The 16305-nt window shown below is 51.1% G+C and overlaps 1 protein-coding gene across 1 annotated transcript; it reads left to right on the forward strand.

Annotated features, from left to right (window-relative positions):
• The first annotated feature begins 7616 nt into the window (after window positions 1-7616).
• On the forward strand, window positions 7617-16040 carry FMOD (fibromodulin). Its single transcript, XM_021686591.1, has 3 exons — window positions 7617-7733; window positions 10426-11413; window positions 14899-16040. Exons 2-3 carry the CDS (start codon window positions 10435-10437, stop codon window positions 15048-15050), a joined length of 1131 nt encoding a protein of 376 aa, XP_021542266.1. The 5' UTR covers window positions 7617-7733; window positions 10426-10434; the 3' UTR covers window positions 15051-16040.
• Window positions 16041-16305: the final 265 nt, after the last annotated feature.

Below are 16305 nucleotides of genomic sequence, written 5' to 3' on the forward strand. Positions count from 1 at the left end.
GGGGCAGCTGTGTCTCCGACAACGTCAGTACACACCAGGGCCAAGGTCAGAGAAACCTAGGCAAGAACACAGAAAAAGGAAGAAAGAATCAAAGAAGGCCCCATTCACCTCCATACCTTGCGGGCTTGGTTCTCATGGAAGCCTGGTTCTGGAAAAGAACAAACAGGGTCAGGAGGGCCTTCTGCAGAAGGTTAGGTAATGTCCCACCCCAGACTCCAGGGCGGAGACCCCAGGAGCAGATCTTCCAGAGCGGGGGGCCTTCCAAGAGAGCTTTTTTCCTCACTCCCCGGTGGGCACAGAAGCCTGCTTTAGACCAGTGGGGGTTGTCCTACAGGCTTTGAGTGTCTCTACAGCTGCCCTTGTCTGCTATTGATGGGAGACCCTCCACAGCAAGAGAAAGGAGGATGGTGAAGAGTTGGCTTTGCCCGGGAGAAGCCCAGAGAATCCCGGTCAGTCTATTTCCCTGGGGCGGGGGTGGGGGGTGGGGGAGCGTCTGCTGACAACAGTGATTGCTGGTGACCCTGGGGCACACTTTGCTTCCCAGTTGACTTGATCTACTCATTCATCCGCTCCCCTAGGCAAACTTTCCTTCACACCCTGCACAAGCTGGGCTTGTGTTAAAATCTCAGTTCACCTCTTTGAGCCTCAGTTTACCTTCCTTGTTAAATGGAAATAATTGTAACTATGTTTTGGGGTTTTATGAAGATTAAATGTTGTAGGTAGAGGACCCAGCCTAGAGCCTTCAAAAATATCAATTCCCTTCGTCTTCCTTTTTCTGGTTCTCCAGAAAGAAGGCACTCTCTTCTGACCCTGCACCCCATACCCCAGTTCTCCCCTCAAAGCCCAACACATTGGCTCCTGGAAGATGCTGTTTTGTTGAAGTGGATGAAGAGGGAGCTGGAGGCAGAGAGGGGCAGGTCACAAGGAAACATCAGGGGCTTCAGGGGGCAAAGCTGGAGAACAGGCTGCCCTGGGAGGCTGGCTGCTGGCCGGCGGGGCAGGGGGAGCAAACTCTCTCACAGGGGGGCGTTACTTAACATGGCTGGGGATTTAAGAAGTGGGAGGCAGGGGGAGGGAGTGAATCTTTCTGTATCTTGAGTGAAGATCAAAACAATTTCTATTCTTGCAAATTCCCTTAGAAATATAGCCTCATGGGGATTGGAAAATGAATTCAGCTCTTCGCAAAGCTTACCAAGCGGCTTGGCTGGGAGCCATTTGGCAGTTTCTCCAACAGGAAAAGTGGTGAAGAAGCAACAGTTCTTCCTCTTCATGCTCCAGCAACAGACGGAAGGAGCTGGTCTGTGAACTCCAGAGCCGTGGTGCATCCCTGAGATGCAAGATGCATAGGGGCAACTCGCCCAGCTGTCCCTGCAGTGACCAGGAAGCTCACCAGCCAAGGTGAATGGCTGCTCAGGCTGTGATTGCCCAGGCCCACAGAGCCTCTGGAGAAGCATGGTGTATATCTAGAGCACCATTTATTCCCCAGGAGTTTTCGTGGGGGAGGAGGGAGATTGCTATGGAAATAAACATGAATGTTTTATGGACCAAAATGCAAAAATCACATGACTTTTTAACATCAAATGTGAGATTTCAGCTTGAGGGGGCTGCTTTGAATGGTGCCCTTTGATTACTGGATTCTTCTTGCATTCTTTGCTCCTTTTCTGGGCACTTCATGAAGAAATGTTTAAAAAGCCCCTCTTTTTAGAGACAGAGGTTTCAGCAATAGCCTCTATTTTAGAGGTCATCACGTCAATCTTCCTGCCTCCAGAGAGCACTCTCAAACCTGGCTAAACACTAAAATCATCTGTCAATCAATAAGAAAATGCCGGGTCCCATCTGCATAGATCCTACTTCATTCATCTGGAGTGGGGCCTGGGCCTGGGTGTTCTGGAAAGCCTCCCCACTGGCTCCCCTGTGCAGCCAGAGCTAAGAACCGGTCCCCTCAAATGGAGGGCTGTGCTGCCAGAATCCTAGACCCTTTGGGCCTGTGAACCTCCAGTTCTGTTTCTTCCTTACAAGTGTCAAGTATGTCGTCCATTTCCTTTCCAAGCTGCCGCCCCCCATATTCCTCCCCAAATCATCTCTCTGACCTTTCCTTAGATTAGGACACCAGGTCTTCCTTTCTATATACCCCAGCCCCAACCTGTTCCTGGAAAATACCCAAGGTGAGGAAAAGAAGTGACATTTTTCTAAGTGTCTTCCGTGCGTCCGGTGCTGTGCTAGACACTTCCAACTGCTTTAAAACCACCTAATGAAAAAATTTTTTAAATAAAAATAAAACCACCTGATGAGCTAGGTGGTAATCATTCCCATTCTACAGATAAGGAACCTGAAGACCAAGGAAATTAAGGAACACACTCTAAGTTTCTGGGATTCAAAGCCATTCTGTCTGACTCAAAATCCATGCCCTTTCCGAGACAATGATAATACATTGCTTTTCTTAAACCCCTTTTTGTTTTTAAGGAGTTTTCCTTATTTTTTAAAAAATTTCATTGTTAAGCTATTACTTTACTACAGGGACCGTACAGAGGTAAGCAGATGATGGAATGAACCAGAGTTCAAGACATCACACACATTACTAGGGATCATTATTCTCCATTATTCTCCTAACTCCAGTAGAACTAGATCCAAGTCCTTAGACCTTTGCATGGGCCCAGGTCACTAGTTCTTGCTTTGAAGAACTAGCCCTGTCCATCCTCAGGTAGGAGCCAATTTCTTTCTTCAGCCCAAAGGGATTCAGAATGGTGCTACTGGCTAGGTAGTATTCTTGTTCTACCCTCTCTCCACCCTAAACCTGACTCTTAAACGCCGTCTGAGAAGGAGCCGGGGCATCTCCTCTTCTGGGCTGTTCTGTACTTGGCTCTTAGATCCTGACCTTTTCCATGACCCCCTCCCCAAGATATTTCTCCATGTCTGTAGAGTGTTCTACACTGACCTTGCAGTCACTTCTCTTGTCCTTCCTTGGCAGGGTGGGGGAGGAGAGGCAAAAATTCTAGGCACTGAAAGTCCCACCTCTAACCTTAACTAGCTTTTCTCTGATTGGTTTAAGTTACCAAAGTAGATTTACTACCCTTTAGTAAAATCCAGCTTCTACACGTTTCATTTATTCAACCAACGTTTAGAAAGGGCCTAATAAATGCCAGCACTTGGCCAAGCATTATGCCGACTAATGAGATTGCTCCCCATCCCCCCAGGGAACTTGCAATCTACTAAAATAACCAAAGGCAGCTGCCATTTATTGAAGGACCACCACATGACAGGTTCCCTACGAGGAGCCTCTATTTTTTATCTCATTTAGTCTTCCCAAGATCTCACAAAGTTAGGGTTATTGCCGCCATTTTATAAATGAAGTCTCATTGATGCGTAAGCAATTAGCCCAATGTCATGGAGACAATAAGTGGTCAAGATGGAATCTGAACATACATGTGTTCCAAACCTACGCTTATTCCTTTACACTGGAGATTCTATGTGCATAGTGGTCAGGAACTCAGTCTCTAGAAGCAGCAGACAAGTTTAAAATCCCAGCTCTGCCACTTGATTGCTATGCAATCTTGAACAAATTTATAGCCTTCCTAAATTTCCATTTCTTCATCTGTAAAAATAAGGTATGATAATACTTATTTGATAAGGTTGTGGTAAGAATTTCAGAAATGGTAGCTGGTATTTTAGAGCTAATATCTAGTCCTGTTCTTACCTACAGCCAGGTAATCCTAGCTGGTGCCAGAATCCTGGGAACTGGTCCATCTTACATCAGTTCTCTCCCCCAGCACAGTCTCAGGAACATCATTAGTTCTTAGCTCATTTGCAAAACAAAGAAGGATGCCCTACACTGAGTGGCCTCCAGACTTCAGATTTCAGGTTATCTCCTTTGCCTCCTTCCTCATTTAGGTATCTTTCCCTGAACCAACCCTGGTTTCTCAATTCAAGTACATTCACACTTTCTAGAAGGTGATCTTCTGGAATCCATCATGTCATCAAGTTGTAGTACCAAGCATGCTGTAAATACACAGTCAAAATAAGAGATTCTATCCATTAAAAAAGAGAAAAGATGTTTTCTATCTTATTTTTGAGGAGCTTATTAGAAGAAAATTCTGAAGCCCTCAATGCATTTCCCAGAACTTCAAACTCAAGGTCTTCCTCCTATTGCATTTGAAAGAAAACAAGTCTCTCCCCCAGCTCCATCATCTTTGTCTCGTCCTTCTGGAAAAAGGAGACTATCCATGGTGAGGACTTCAAATAGCCCCTCAATGCCAATTGAATAAGGAGAAAAAACTCCCTTGGAAACTTTGGGACACTACGACTGGGTGCCAGGGTAGCCCAGACTTTTCTTTCTTTTTTTTTTTTTAAGATTTTATTTCTTTATTTGACAGAGAGAGAGACACAGTGAGAAAGGGAACACAAGCAGGGGGAATGGGAGAGGGAGAAGCAGGCTTCCCGCGGAGCAGGGAGCCCGATGCGGGGCTCGATCCCAGGACCCTGGGATCATGACCTGAGCCGAAGGCAGACGCTTAACGACTGAGCCACCCAGGCGCCCCAGCCCAGACTTTTCTATTGAAACATCAGACTAATAAATAATCCCTCTCTGGCATCAAGAGTTTTCAGGATGGGCCAGAAGTGGAGCCTGGATTGTATCACCATGATCATCTTTCTACTGACCTCTTTATATTCAACTCACTAATATTGTTTGGGTGGATTTCCATTCTTATCCCACCACCTCCACCCCATCCCCTGGTTGTTTGGGATCAGAGGCTGTGTTATAAAAACAAGAAGTATTGGGTCCTATGGGGGAGAAAGAGGAAGGGGTTGGTGGCCACCAAAGCCACTGTGCCTTTGAATTCCAGTAGGAATTTGAATCAGAACGCATTTCATCCCTTCCAGACAGTGTGGATCCAATATCAGAGACAATCAGCTGTGCCTAGTGGTTGTGGCTTAACCTGTACTTTTCTGGGTGGAGAGGAAATAGCAGTGGCTTGAACCCCTGGAAAGTCAAATAGGCCTGAAGGTCAAACGGTTTTCCTGGCCTTGGTAGTGGTGATTATTCTACCCGGCTTTGGGTACTGAAGACAGGCAGACTCTGTAGGGAGCCAAAAATACAATTCATTCCACAATTCTTTACTGATTACCTACTAAGTGCCAGGCGTTGTATGCCTGGCTGGGGATGGGGCTACGTAAATGTGTAACATAGCCTCTCTTTTTAGTTTGCTTGCAGTCTGGTGACTGGGCAATGCTGGCTTGACCTCCCAGAGAGCACCAGTGTCCCAAATGAACCCCTTCCAATGTGGACTCCCTCGGCAATCTGGAGGACATCAGTACCCCCTACTTGGTTTCCCATATTGAAGCCAAGCTCAGAAGGCCTAGATCCAGGACCCAGGCACACAGAGCAATGGGAGTCAAAATGGAGACTAGAGCCCATTGACTGTGGAACTTCTGAACTGTGGATGGTCCCCCTGGAATGTGCCTCCTGATCTTGTCCTAGTCATCCTCTTGTCTTCCTTCCTCCCAAGCCTACCTCGGAAGAGGATAGATTACGAAAGATCTGGTACAAATCTCACCATTTTAGAAATGGTCAACAAAACACATGGAGATACTGCTTTTTGGGGGGGAGCTTGGTTGGGAAGGATCCCAGTCAATGGTTGGCCCCCTGGCTCCCCTGACTTTCGCTGTTAGTAAATGCAGTATTGCTGCAATTTAAAAAAATAATAATAAACATCTGTACTCAGTGGGCAGATGTGCCTGGCTACCTAGGCCCATCTAAGAAGTAACTCTTGGGCCCTGTTACCAAAACCAGTGTCTTCTGTTGAAAAGTGACTGCTTTCTGGACTCAAAATGATGAGAAGGTTATCTGTGCATTATTGATAACCATCTTCACATTAAGGCCACTCTGCCTCCCTCGTGGAATTGGAGTTTGCTGCAAAGCCTCCTGCTTTATTTTGAGCAAGCATTATATTACAACCTTCTTTGCATCCCCAACATTTAAGACCATGCCAGGCACAGAGTAGAGGCTCATATTTATTAATTGAAAGGAAATATGTCTGGACTTGGAAAGAGAAGCCCTGTATCCCAGCCCCCTCTCCCTGCTACCCACCCCTGGGATTCCAGAAGATTGGGCCACTGTAATTAGTTGGGCTCCATATGAATTGAGTCCAACCGTGACAGCAGGGTGGTCATCGCCCCTACCACTCCATCAGTCCTCTGGCCTTTTGGTGTGGGAAAGCCTGTGGGCTTTGGAATCACGCAGATCTAGGTTCAAATCCTTGTTTTACCACTTTCTAGCTAGTCACACCACATCTTTGCACCTCTATTTTCAACACAAATACCTTCTGTGATCATTAAGTGAGATAACATCAGTAGACCACTTAGTTTATAGCAGGTGATCAACAAATACCCATTCATTATGTTTACTCTTTTAAAAAAACTCTTCATAAGCCCTGAGAAGAGTGGATTCCTGACAAGGACCTTTCTGATGGCCTACACAGTTTAGACCTATTGGAGCAACCAAAAATTGCATCTGCCTCGACACCTCTAAAGTCTTCAAATTCAAATCTGAAGCTTTCTCAATTGGTATTTCTTAAAAAATAAGGAGTGTTTCAAACTTGAACCTTTGTGCCCTGTTGGCATTCCCATCTACTATGGGAAATAATATGGTGGTTTAAAAAATTAAAAATAGAATCACCATATGATTCCACTTCTGAGCATATATCTAAATTAATTAAGAGCAGGGTCTCAAAAAGATATTTGTACACGCACGTTCACAGCAGCGTTATTTACGAGAGCCAAGAGGCAAAAGCAACCCAAATGTCCATCAATGGATGAACAGATAAACAAAATGTGGTCTACACATACAAGAGAATGTTGTAGGAAGGGAATTCTGCCACGTGCTACGACAGATGAATTTTAAGAACATGATGCTAAGTGAAATAAGCCAGTCACAGAAAGACAACTGTTGTACGATTCCACTTATGTGAGGTTTCTAGAGTAGTCAAGTTCATAGAGACAGAAAGTTGAATGGTTGCCAGGGGATTAAATGAAAGTGTGTGATGCTAGCGCACAGTAAGTGATCCACAAAGGTGAGCTCCCATTCTTTTCCATTAATTCCAATGGAGGAGAGAAACCCTGCAGCCCAGGCGAGTCTACACTGCTAAGGGATAGAAGTGGAGCCAAAACCAGCTCTCCTGTGTCATGCCAGCTCGTGCACTAGTCTAAACACCTGCATGGAGGGGGAGGCAAGAAGGCTGAGTAGTCCTGGCTCTCTGGGGTGACACATGGGTTGCTGAAAGAGTTAAGATGGCCTCTCCCCCAGTCCTGGCCCTCCCCAGCCCTGCATCTGCCCTTGTGGGTTTAATGAGAAAGCCAGGCACTTGGTAAGAGACTATACAAATACCTTCCAGGGCGCCACTAACTCATTCAGCAGAAAGAGACTCAGAGCTGCCAATGCTTTAGGGAAGATAAGTGAGTGGAAAGAAGGTGGTTTTTCTAACGTCAAGCGGACAGAAGGATTTTGCTTGGTTGAGTGTGAGCTCCGCCCCTGCAGCGGAGCCGAAAAAGCCAGGATCCGGCCTCCTCAGTCCCTTTCTTCACAATATTTGATTAGGAATTTGGGGGCGGGACCCTGGCCTGGCACAGGCCCGCACACTCTCAGTAGACACTCTGTCTGTCTCTCTCTCTCACACGTTCTCCAACCCAAGGAGGCCAGACAGAAGGACGTGGTCACTCTCTGAAAGGTTCAACTGGAGGTAAGTTTAGCCATTTTACTTCAGTTTTTGTCCCTTGTAGTTCCATAGCAGGAGTAAAGGAAAGGGCTGGGGCTTGGGGAGAGGGGCTGACAGGGGGCAACCATTCCTCACTCTCCCATCCTGGCCATGACCCCAGGATGCTGGAGAGGGGCAAGGGGGAGTAGCGGGAACGTGTTACCTCTGTCCTAAGGTTCCTTTCTGGTTGCTGGGGGGGGACCTCCCCTTCTCAGGCATGAAAAAGGGAAGGACCAGGTATCTAAAGAAGCCAGCTCTGTCCTGCTAGTGCTCATAATGCCACCACCCCAGCCCTGCAGTCTGTCCTATAGGCAGATGATGGTACCTGAGTGCTGTTATAGGGGAAGGATGGGGGTGCGTGAGTGTGTGAGTGTGTGTGTGTTGCTGGGGTGAAAGGGAAAGAATAAAGAGAAGTGTTGAGAATCAACCATGTTCAGGGAGCCATGAAGGAGGGTCCAATCCAGCAGAGGAGACAAATTTTGGTCTGACCTCTTCAACCCTGATAGGAGGGAAAGATCATTCCCTAGAGTGGAGAAATGAGAGAAGAGCATTAACTCCTGAGTCAGCTCCCCACAACTCAGGGAGCACCCATCCCAGAAACTTTCTACCTCACGAAACTCTGAGCACAGGAAGGTCTCTGTCATTAGGGTGGGCAGAGAGATTTCGAAGTATATGACCCTGGAGCAGCACTGCTAAGAGATGGAGCAGAGGAGAGGCAGAAGCTCCCCACCCAGCCCTCTTAGCAGTCATGGCTCCTAAGGAGAGGCCCGAGTGGGCAGGATGCACAGCCCCGGGAAAGCTGGGTCTTGAAGAGAAAGGTGGCTCTCATCTGCCAACATGCCCAGTCTGGAAGGAGAAATGGAGACAGAGGCTCACTGTGGCAGCCTCCAGACAGCTACCTTGGTCCTGCAGCAGCCCAGGGCTGTGCATGGAAAAATGCGCTGTTGGCAGTGGGCCGTTCCATCCGTCTTCTCTCCTGGCCGGAGCCAGGGCCCAGCCAGCGTGCCCAGGCAGTGGGCAGTTGGGTTGGCTTCTCAGAAACACTGTGGGTTCTTTGTCTGAGGCCTGAGGCTGTTTGAGGATGAGCCAGGTGCCTCTCCTCTGCAGCCCAGAGGCTAACGGAATAAGGGGGCCAATGGGAATCACTTTCAGGAAACAGAGAGGTCTGGGGCCTGGGAGGAACGGTGGCAGAGGTGACCAGATTGAGTGTCACAGTCAGGGTCTTTCCCATCATTGGATTTGATGCTGACTCCTAGATTCCTTTCTTTCTTCTGTCTCCAGTTGCCAACCCCAGGAGGCCCAACAGCAATGTAAGGGATATATGCAACCCTTCCGGGACCAGGAAATGTTCTAAGGTTCCTCTGTCCAAGGGTGACCCTCACACCTCTGGAAGGTTCCCATTGCTCACAAAGGCTATCCAGGGCATTGGCTATAGGTACTCAGGGTAGGGTGACCAGTAAGCTTCCTCATCTTCCATACCTTCAGCTTCCCTCCCAGAATGCACCAAACCCACCTTTCTCTCCAAGCCTGCCCTGTTCTCATCTCACTAACATTCGAGCTCAAGGTAACAGGTTGCCTGGCTATGGGGGGAGGGGAGGGCTAGTCATGGAGGCTGGTAGTCCAGATGTCATCACAGGTAGCCCAGGATGGGAGAGGGGGATGCCAGAATCCCATTCCAAAGCCACATTCTCTTGGGTATAACACAGGTGTCCTCAATTCCTATTCCATTTCTCCGTGTCCCTCATTCATTTCTCTGCACCCTGAGGCTCTAGCATAATGTCCATGGTGGAGCATGAGGGGGCTAACTCTTTACTTGATACCACAGAAGCCAAGTGCACTGACTCAGGCTCCACACACTCAGTACCCACCCTAGAAGACACCACCACACCTGCTGCCAGGGTCCCCAGTCTGCGGGGGACTGTCGCTGTTGCACAAAGACGCTGTGTCAGCCAGGTAGCGTGCGTAGCCGCAGACTGCCGACCGGAGAGCCTTCTCACCCAGCAGACTGCTACAGACATTGACACTTTGGAAGGCAGCCCAAGCCTTGCGGTGACTGCAGACGGACCACACCCCTCTCCAAAGACTAGAAACCAGAACCCCCCACCCAAGAGACCAAAAGATCTTCCAGGAGTAGTTCAGATCTCCCCCTTCGAGGTCTCAAGATGCTTCTGAAGGTTTCCCAGAGACAGGGAAAGAACCAGAGGGCTTTTTTCTTGGAAAATATTATATCCCCGGGGAGTCCAAACTGAATGGGAATTCAGGCCTGAAGAGCAAACCCCCCCCTCCCTCCCCGCCCCGTGCGCAGGGATGACTGCTGGGGCTTTCCAGCTCTCCCAACAGAACTTTCAGGTTGCTGGAGGCTCCTAAGGACCGTCCCCTTGAAAAAAAAAATGCAGTGCCCCCCATTCAAGTTCCTTCTAATCTCGAAGGCTCTGCTTCTGTGACTCTGTGAGCCGGGTAAAGTGTACCCAGCACCCCCAGGTAGCCATGGTCCAGCTGGACCAGGTGTGCAGAGCCGGCCCTGGGGGGAGGCGTGTGGGAAGTGAGGGCGGGGCTCCCAGTCCCAGGGGCCTGCTGCAGAAGTCAGATCCGATCATTCACAGCCCAAGGCTCGCCTCCCCGCCTCCCTGCTGTCTCACTCATGCCTGCTTTCTCTGTTCTCTCCTGGCTCTTGCAGAGAGACAAAATGCAGTGGGCCTCCCTCCTGCTGCTGGCCGGGCTCTGCTCCCTCTCCCGGGCCCAGTACGACGAAGATCCCCACTGGTGGTTCCACTACCTCCGCAGCCAGCAGTCCACCTACTACGATCCCTATGACCCCTACCCGTATGAGCCCTACGAGCCCTACCCCTATGGGGTGGAGGAGGGCCCAGCCTATGCCTACGGCTCTCCGCCCCCTCCAGAGCCCCGTGACTGCCCTCAGGAGTGCGACTGCCCACCCAACTTCCCCACGGCCATGTACTGTGACAACCGCAACCTCAAGTATCTGCCCTTCGTCCCTTCCCGCATGAAGTACGTCTACTTCCAGAACAACCAGATCTCGTCCATCCAGGAAGGTGTCTTCGACAATGCCACCGGGCTGCTCTGGATTGCTCTCCATGGCAACCAGATCACTAGCGATAAGGTGGGCAGGAAGATCTTCTCCAAGCTGAGGCACCTGGAGAGGCTATACCTGGACCACAACAACCTGACCCGCATGCCCGGCCCGCTGCCTCGATCCCTGAGGGAGCTCCATCTCGACCACAACCAGATCTCGAGGGTCCCCAACAACGCTCTGGAGGGGCTGGAGAACCTCACAGCCTTGTACCTCCAGCACAACGAGATCCAGGAAGTGGGCAGTGCGATGAGGGGCCTCCGGTCACTGATCTTGCTGGACCTGAGTTACAACCACCTGCGGAAGGTGCCTGATGGACTGCCCGTAGCCCTCGAGCAGCTGTACCTGGAGCACAACAATGTCTACTCCGTCCCCGATAGCTACTTCCGGGGGTCGCCCAAGCTGCTGTACGTGCGGCTGTCCCACAACAGTCTCACCAACAATGGCTTGGCCTCCAACACCTTCAACTCCAGCAGCCTCCTTGAGCTTGACCTCTCCTACAACCAGCTGCAGAAGATCCCCCCAGTCAACACCAACCTGGAGAATCTCTACCTCCAAGGCAATAGGATCAATGGTGAGACACTGACAAAGGGGAGTGGGGAGTGGCTGGCTGTCTCATTGGAAAACACCCTCTTGTGAGTGCTAGCAGCAATGAAGTAGGGGAACCAGAGAGCACAAATGAAGCCACCTGCAATCCACGCTCTACCCCTGTCCAAGAGGTCCAAAATGGCACTCCCCTAGACCAAACAGCAGTGCTGGGAAAATTCGGGGTGGGGGGTGGGTTGGCTTGGAAGAAGACTTCCCAGAAGAGGTAAGCTTCCATCTAAGTCTTGAGAGCTAAGTGAGCTCGGGCTGGAGGGAAGGGGCAAAGCCGTTCTGGGAAGTGGGAGTGCAGCAGAGGAACCAGTCATTTAATGGGTCACCTGTAGGGGACAGCCAGGAAATCTGTGTGTCTGAGAAGAAGGGCTCACGTGTTGAGGAGCAAGAAGAGATGAGTTTGCGGAGGTTTGGATGAGAGCAGTTCCTAGAGAGGGGGATTTAAGCTGAACTTCCAGGGTCCATCTTGGGAGGAAGGTGGACTGTTAAGAAACCATAGCATTCGTTCTTACTCACTGACCCAGAAGAGGATGAGCTCTCTGTTTCCACATGCCCTACCCCTGCCTCTACAGCTGGCCATGTGTTTGGCTGTTTGTCTTTTAAACATAACAGCTGTTGGATAAGAATGTGCAGCCTCTCGAAGCTGAATGAGGTACTTGTTCTGGTCCGTTCTCCCTGGAGTGCAAGGAGCCCCTGGTGGCGGGGCAGAGGTCCCCCTAGAGTAACAGGGGCCCTATCACCACAAAGCCCTGGGGCAACGGGCAAGGACACAGGCCTCTTGTTTTCCAAGCACTTCCCGGCAAATGCCTCAAGGAATCAAAAGGGCTGCCTTTCTGCCTCTTAGAACTAAAATACTCATTTTGGGTAGAATGATCTAGTTGCTTTTCAGCTCCATGTCAGGATCTTGTGTTCAGAATGTGCTTACATTACCCCAGGGCCTCTGATGTTGGAATCCCAGCTGGAAGGTACTGAGCCTTCCTCGGTCAGCAAAGTCCCCCTTTCCCTGGGAAAGGACTCACTACCTGGCAAAAGGCTTTGAAGCGGAGCCTGCTGTGAGCAAATCACACCATCAAAGCATAGATAGGGACTGAGCCTTCATCCCCTCCTGCTCTGTTCTTTCTCTCCCAGTGCTCAGGGAACAGATCAGTCATTTAGCAAGACATAAACGGGCTGGACAGCCCTCTGAGTGAGAGAGGCACCGAGTCCCAGAGGTCGACAGCAGGGCGGGTGAGGCAAGGAGGTGTCTGGTCCTCTGGTTCGAAGTGCAAGACACCATCATGGGCAGGAAAGGCAGTGCCCCAAGCTCGGGCCCCTCTCCTAGGGCGTCCTCCCACAGCCAGTGGGGGTGGTGGTGGAGGTGGGACTGAAGCAATCCTCTGGGGAGGAGCTAAATGGAGGGCAGGAACTAAAGGCTGCGCAGGGGAATCAAGCCAGTCCCTTCCCTCCCCCTTGCCTCTTCTATTAGCATCTCCCTCAGATTTTCCAGCCTGGCAACAGCAAGGGAACACAGCTCGGAATGTTATTCAGGAGCTGTGGGATCCAAGGGAGCAGGGTGGGTACCCCGGGAGGAATTTTCAAAGACTTATGTCAGTATTTAATCTGGGCTGGAAAATGTCCTCCAGAGTCTCCAAGCAAAAGCCCTGTCCTCTTCGTGAGCATGGGGAAGGCAAACAGAGGGGCACAGGGCATCTGCTGTGTGGATGGAATCGATATACGGGGTGTGTCTAGCAGCCCTTAAGTATCCCCCATATTCACATACATGTGGAGGGATCCAAGATTTTAGCGGATGGTCTGAGGGCCCAAGGCTGGGGTAGAGAATCCATCTAGTGCAGTAGATTTGGAAGTGATCTATAAGCCAACCCAACTGACTTCTCCCCAGCCCACCCCCACTCTACCCTCCTCCGTGGCTACCATAGGCGCAGCCCCTGGCCTAAGCTCTGCCCCGAACCTGCCCACTCAGAGGCCACTTAATCTACTTCCTGAGACCAGAAAGGAGACATCCAAAAACATCCAAAAGATCTCCATCTTCCCCACACCCCTCCCATCCCCACCCATTCCCCTCCTCATACCCCCCCACCCTGCCACTGAATGCTGTCCACAGAAGGGCACTCCCCTCTTCCCAGTCCAGTGTCCCATTATTCTTTGGGGCTGGATTTTCTGTCTTATGTTTGCAATACAAGTTAATGGGTTGTAGCCTGCCCCCATCTCCTCTTGGTCAGTTCTTAAGAGGGAGTGCTACTTGAAAAGCCTATTTAAGCCCGCCACACTGTCTTCCTCACAGTCTTCCCTTTCACACCCATGACCCCCCCTCCATGAGGCCATCCTTCTCCGAGTCCTCCCATGCCTCCCGACCACCCTGGCAAGCTGAGCAATGCCTCTGGTGGAAGCAAAGGCAAGCTCTGGGGCTGCCCCATGTTAGCGACAGCCCTGGAGATGTATCCCACTGAGATCCGACAGGTAACTTCATTGGGAGCCCCTCTGGCAGGAGCCAGCTTCCGGAGGCCCTCAGGCACGGCGTGGAAGGCAGCTCTTCATGGTGATTTGTGCTGGCTCTCCTGGAGTTGTGCTGAGTTCTTGGTGTCTTCCCTTCAAGTTCCTAACCCAGGAGACTTGGGACAGATGTGGCCGATATGTCCAAGAAGACAACTAGAGGGAAAACGGAAGGATTTATGTTAAACCCAAACAGAACTATTGCATCTATTAAGATTATGTGGTTTGGGGGGGGAGGGGAATATCTCCAAAAAGGAGACTTCTTTTGAGATCTAAAAAAAGGGGGGGGGGGTAAACCATATCATATTAAATGCAGGAGGCAAGGGAATTATTTATTTGACTTTTGAGGTCCACGACAGCCCTATTCGCCTATGAATTTCTGCCTTCTTGAACCTCGGGGCCTTGCTCATTCCTTTGGCGGTGCTGGGAATGGAAACATGCACCCCCTCAAAGCTCCTGCACGCAAGGACACTTGTCTCCCTGCCCAGGATTTCTCTAATTTCCTGCCCCCTCTCTCTATCTGCAAAGTGTCAGGAGATATTCCAGCTTTAAGTCCATCCATTTCCCCAGTCTTCCTTCTCAGAGCCCTTCAGCAAAGTCCTTCGAAGCTGCTAAGGTTGGTCTTTGACTACCTTCTGCTTCCCCCTGCTGTCCACAAATGGGAAAAGATCAGGTCTCGGCGGGAAGGACACTCAAGGACATTCCAGGGACTGCAGAGTACTGTGCAGATTAGGGGTGGTTAGGAAGCGCAGCCGCCGGCAGGGGCGGAGACCCCACCCGGGCCTGGTGCTGCCCCCTAGCGGGGCCAGTCGCTCTGACTCCGATCCGGGAAGACGCCGCCCCACCCAGCCAAGTCCCACTCCTCCCCTCAGAAATGTTGAAGCCGCTTCACAGAGGCTGAGCGGCCTCCCTGTGGATCCGGGTCCCTGATCCGGGCTTCGCCCACTCACCCCGCCCCTCTTGTCCCCACAGAGTTCTCCATCAGCAGCTTCTGCACCGTGGTGGACGTCATGAACTTCTCCAAGCTGCAGGTGCTTCGCCTGGACGGGAACGAGATTAAGCGCAGCGCAATGCCGGTCGACGCGCCCCTCTGCCTGCGCCTCGCCAGCCTCATCGAGATCTGACTGGCCCTTGCACGGGGCACGGGGCCTAAGGCCCCCACGCCCCACTGCATCTGGCTTGATGGTTTGGTTTGGCTTTTGCTGGAAGGTCTGGGACAGACCATGTGACAGAACTCCATGGGCTCCCTCTGTAGTCTTCTTCCCTGTAGGCAGGGTCAGGTGGGATCAGGGGACAGGCAGCCTTTTACTGAGGGACATGGCTGCAGCTCTCTTTCCAGGACAGACGTGGTAGCAGAGGAAGTAATCCCTGGAAGTCCCAACCCCAGACACCTCACTACCCCCCAGGTTCTTCCCAATGATCTGGCGTCATGAACTTAACAAGTCGCTTGGGCAACCGCAGGGACGCACAGAACGTGCTTTCCCCACAATCCCTGGCTCTCTCTGTGAGCAGCGCTTGACCGCTCTCCTGCGTGCCAGGCGGGTGGTGCAGTTACTCTGGGCTCCCTCTCAGTGCTCCTCGGAATATACCTCTTGCCCAACTGCCTCCTCCTTCACCCTCCTCATCCACTCAGCCTTGCTGCACACACACCTCTCTGTGCCTTAGGCAGAGGCATGAGAGCCCAAGGCGTGTGGGCACCAGCCTCGGGGCCTGTGCGGAGAAGTCACACTAGTGTCTGGGGGGGAAGGAAACCAAGAGTCACCTCTACACCTCCCTAACCTCACTCCTTGAAAGCCACCAGATTGGAGGGCACCAGCATGATCACAATATTCAGGGACTGATATGGGAGGAGACATCCAACCTGAGGCTTTGGTAAATGGAGGGGTTGTATTTTAGCAGCTGGGCAGTGCTTTGAAGGTGGATCAGACTTCTACCCAGGAAAGGCCAGATCTTGCTTACGTCAGCATCCCTAATAGGGGCAAACGTCCCGATTCGGCTGAATTGAGGAAGCAGGCCCCCGAGTTCCACCCTTGCCCAACACCCTCTGTGTTCCCAGCCGCTCCTTACTCGGGTCTTTATCCTCCATGGCACGTGGTTCTCAAAGCATGAGAAAGGTAGTGTGTCCTCTTCCTTTATCCAAGCAGAAAGGTCTACATCCTGATGGGAGAAACAGACTCCAGCCAGCACTGGACGTGCCTGGCTAGCCCAAAGGAGGATGCTGTGGTTCAGCTGTGTTAACTGATTTATCCTGAGGCCACAGTGCATAGTGAAAACTCTGGCTGGAGATGCTTGTTGGGTCTGCGAAGCCTGGGCCAGGCAGCCAAATCTAGCCTGTGCCAAGGATGAAACCCTCTGCTTTCACATCTCTGAGCTACACCC

Source organism: Neomonachus schauinslandi, chromosome 6 (assembly GCF_002201575.2).
Source record: "Neomonachus schauinslandi chromosome 6, ASM220157v2, whole genome shotgun sequence".
Lineage (NCBI taxonomy): Eukaryota > Metazoa > Chordata > Mammalia > Carnivora > Phocidae > Neomonachus > Neomonachus schauinslandi.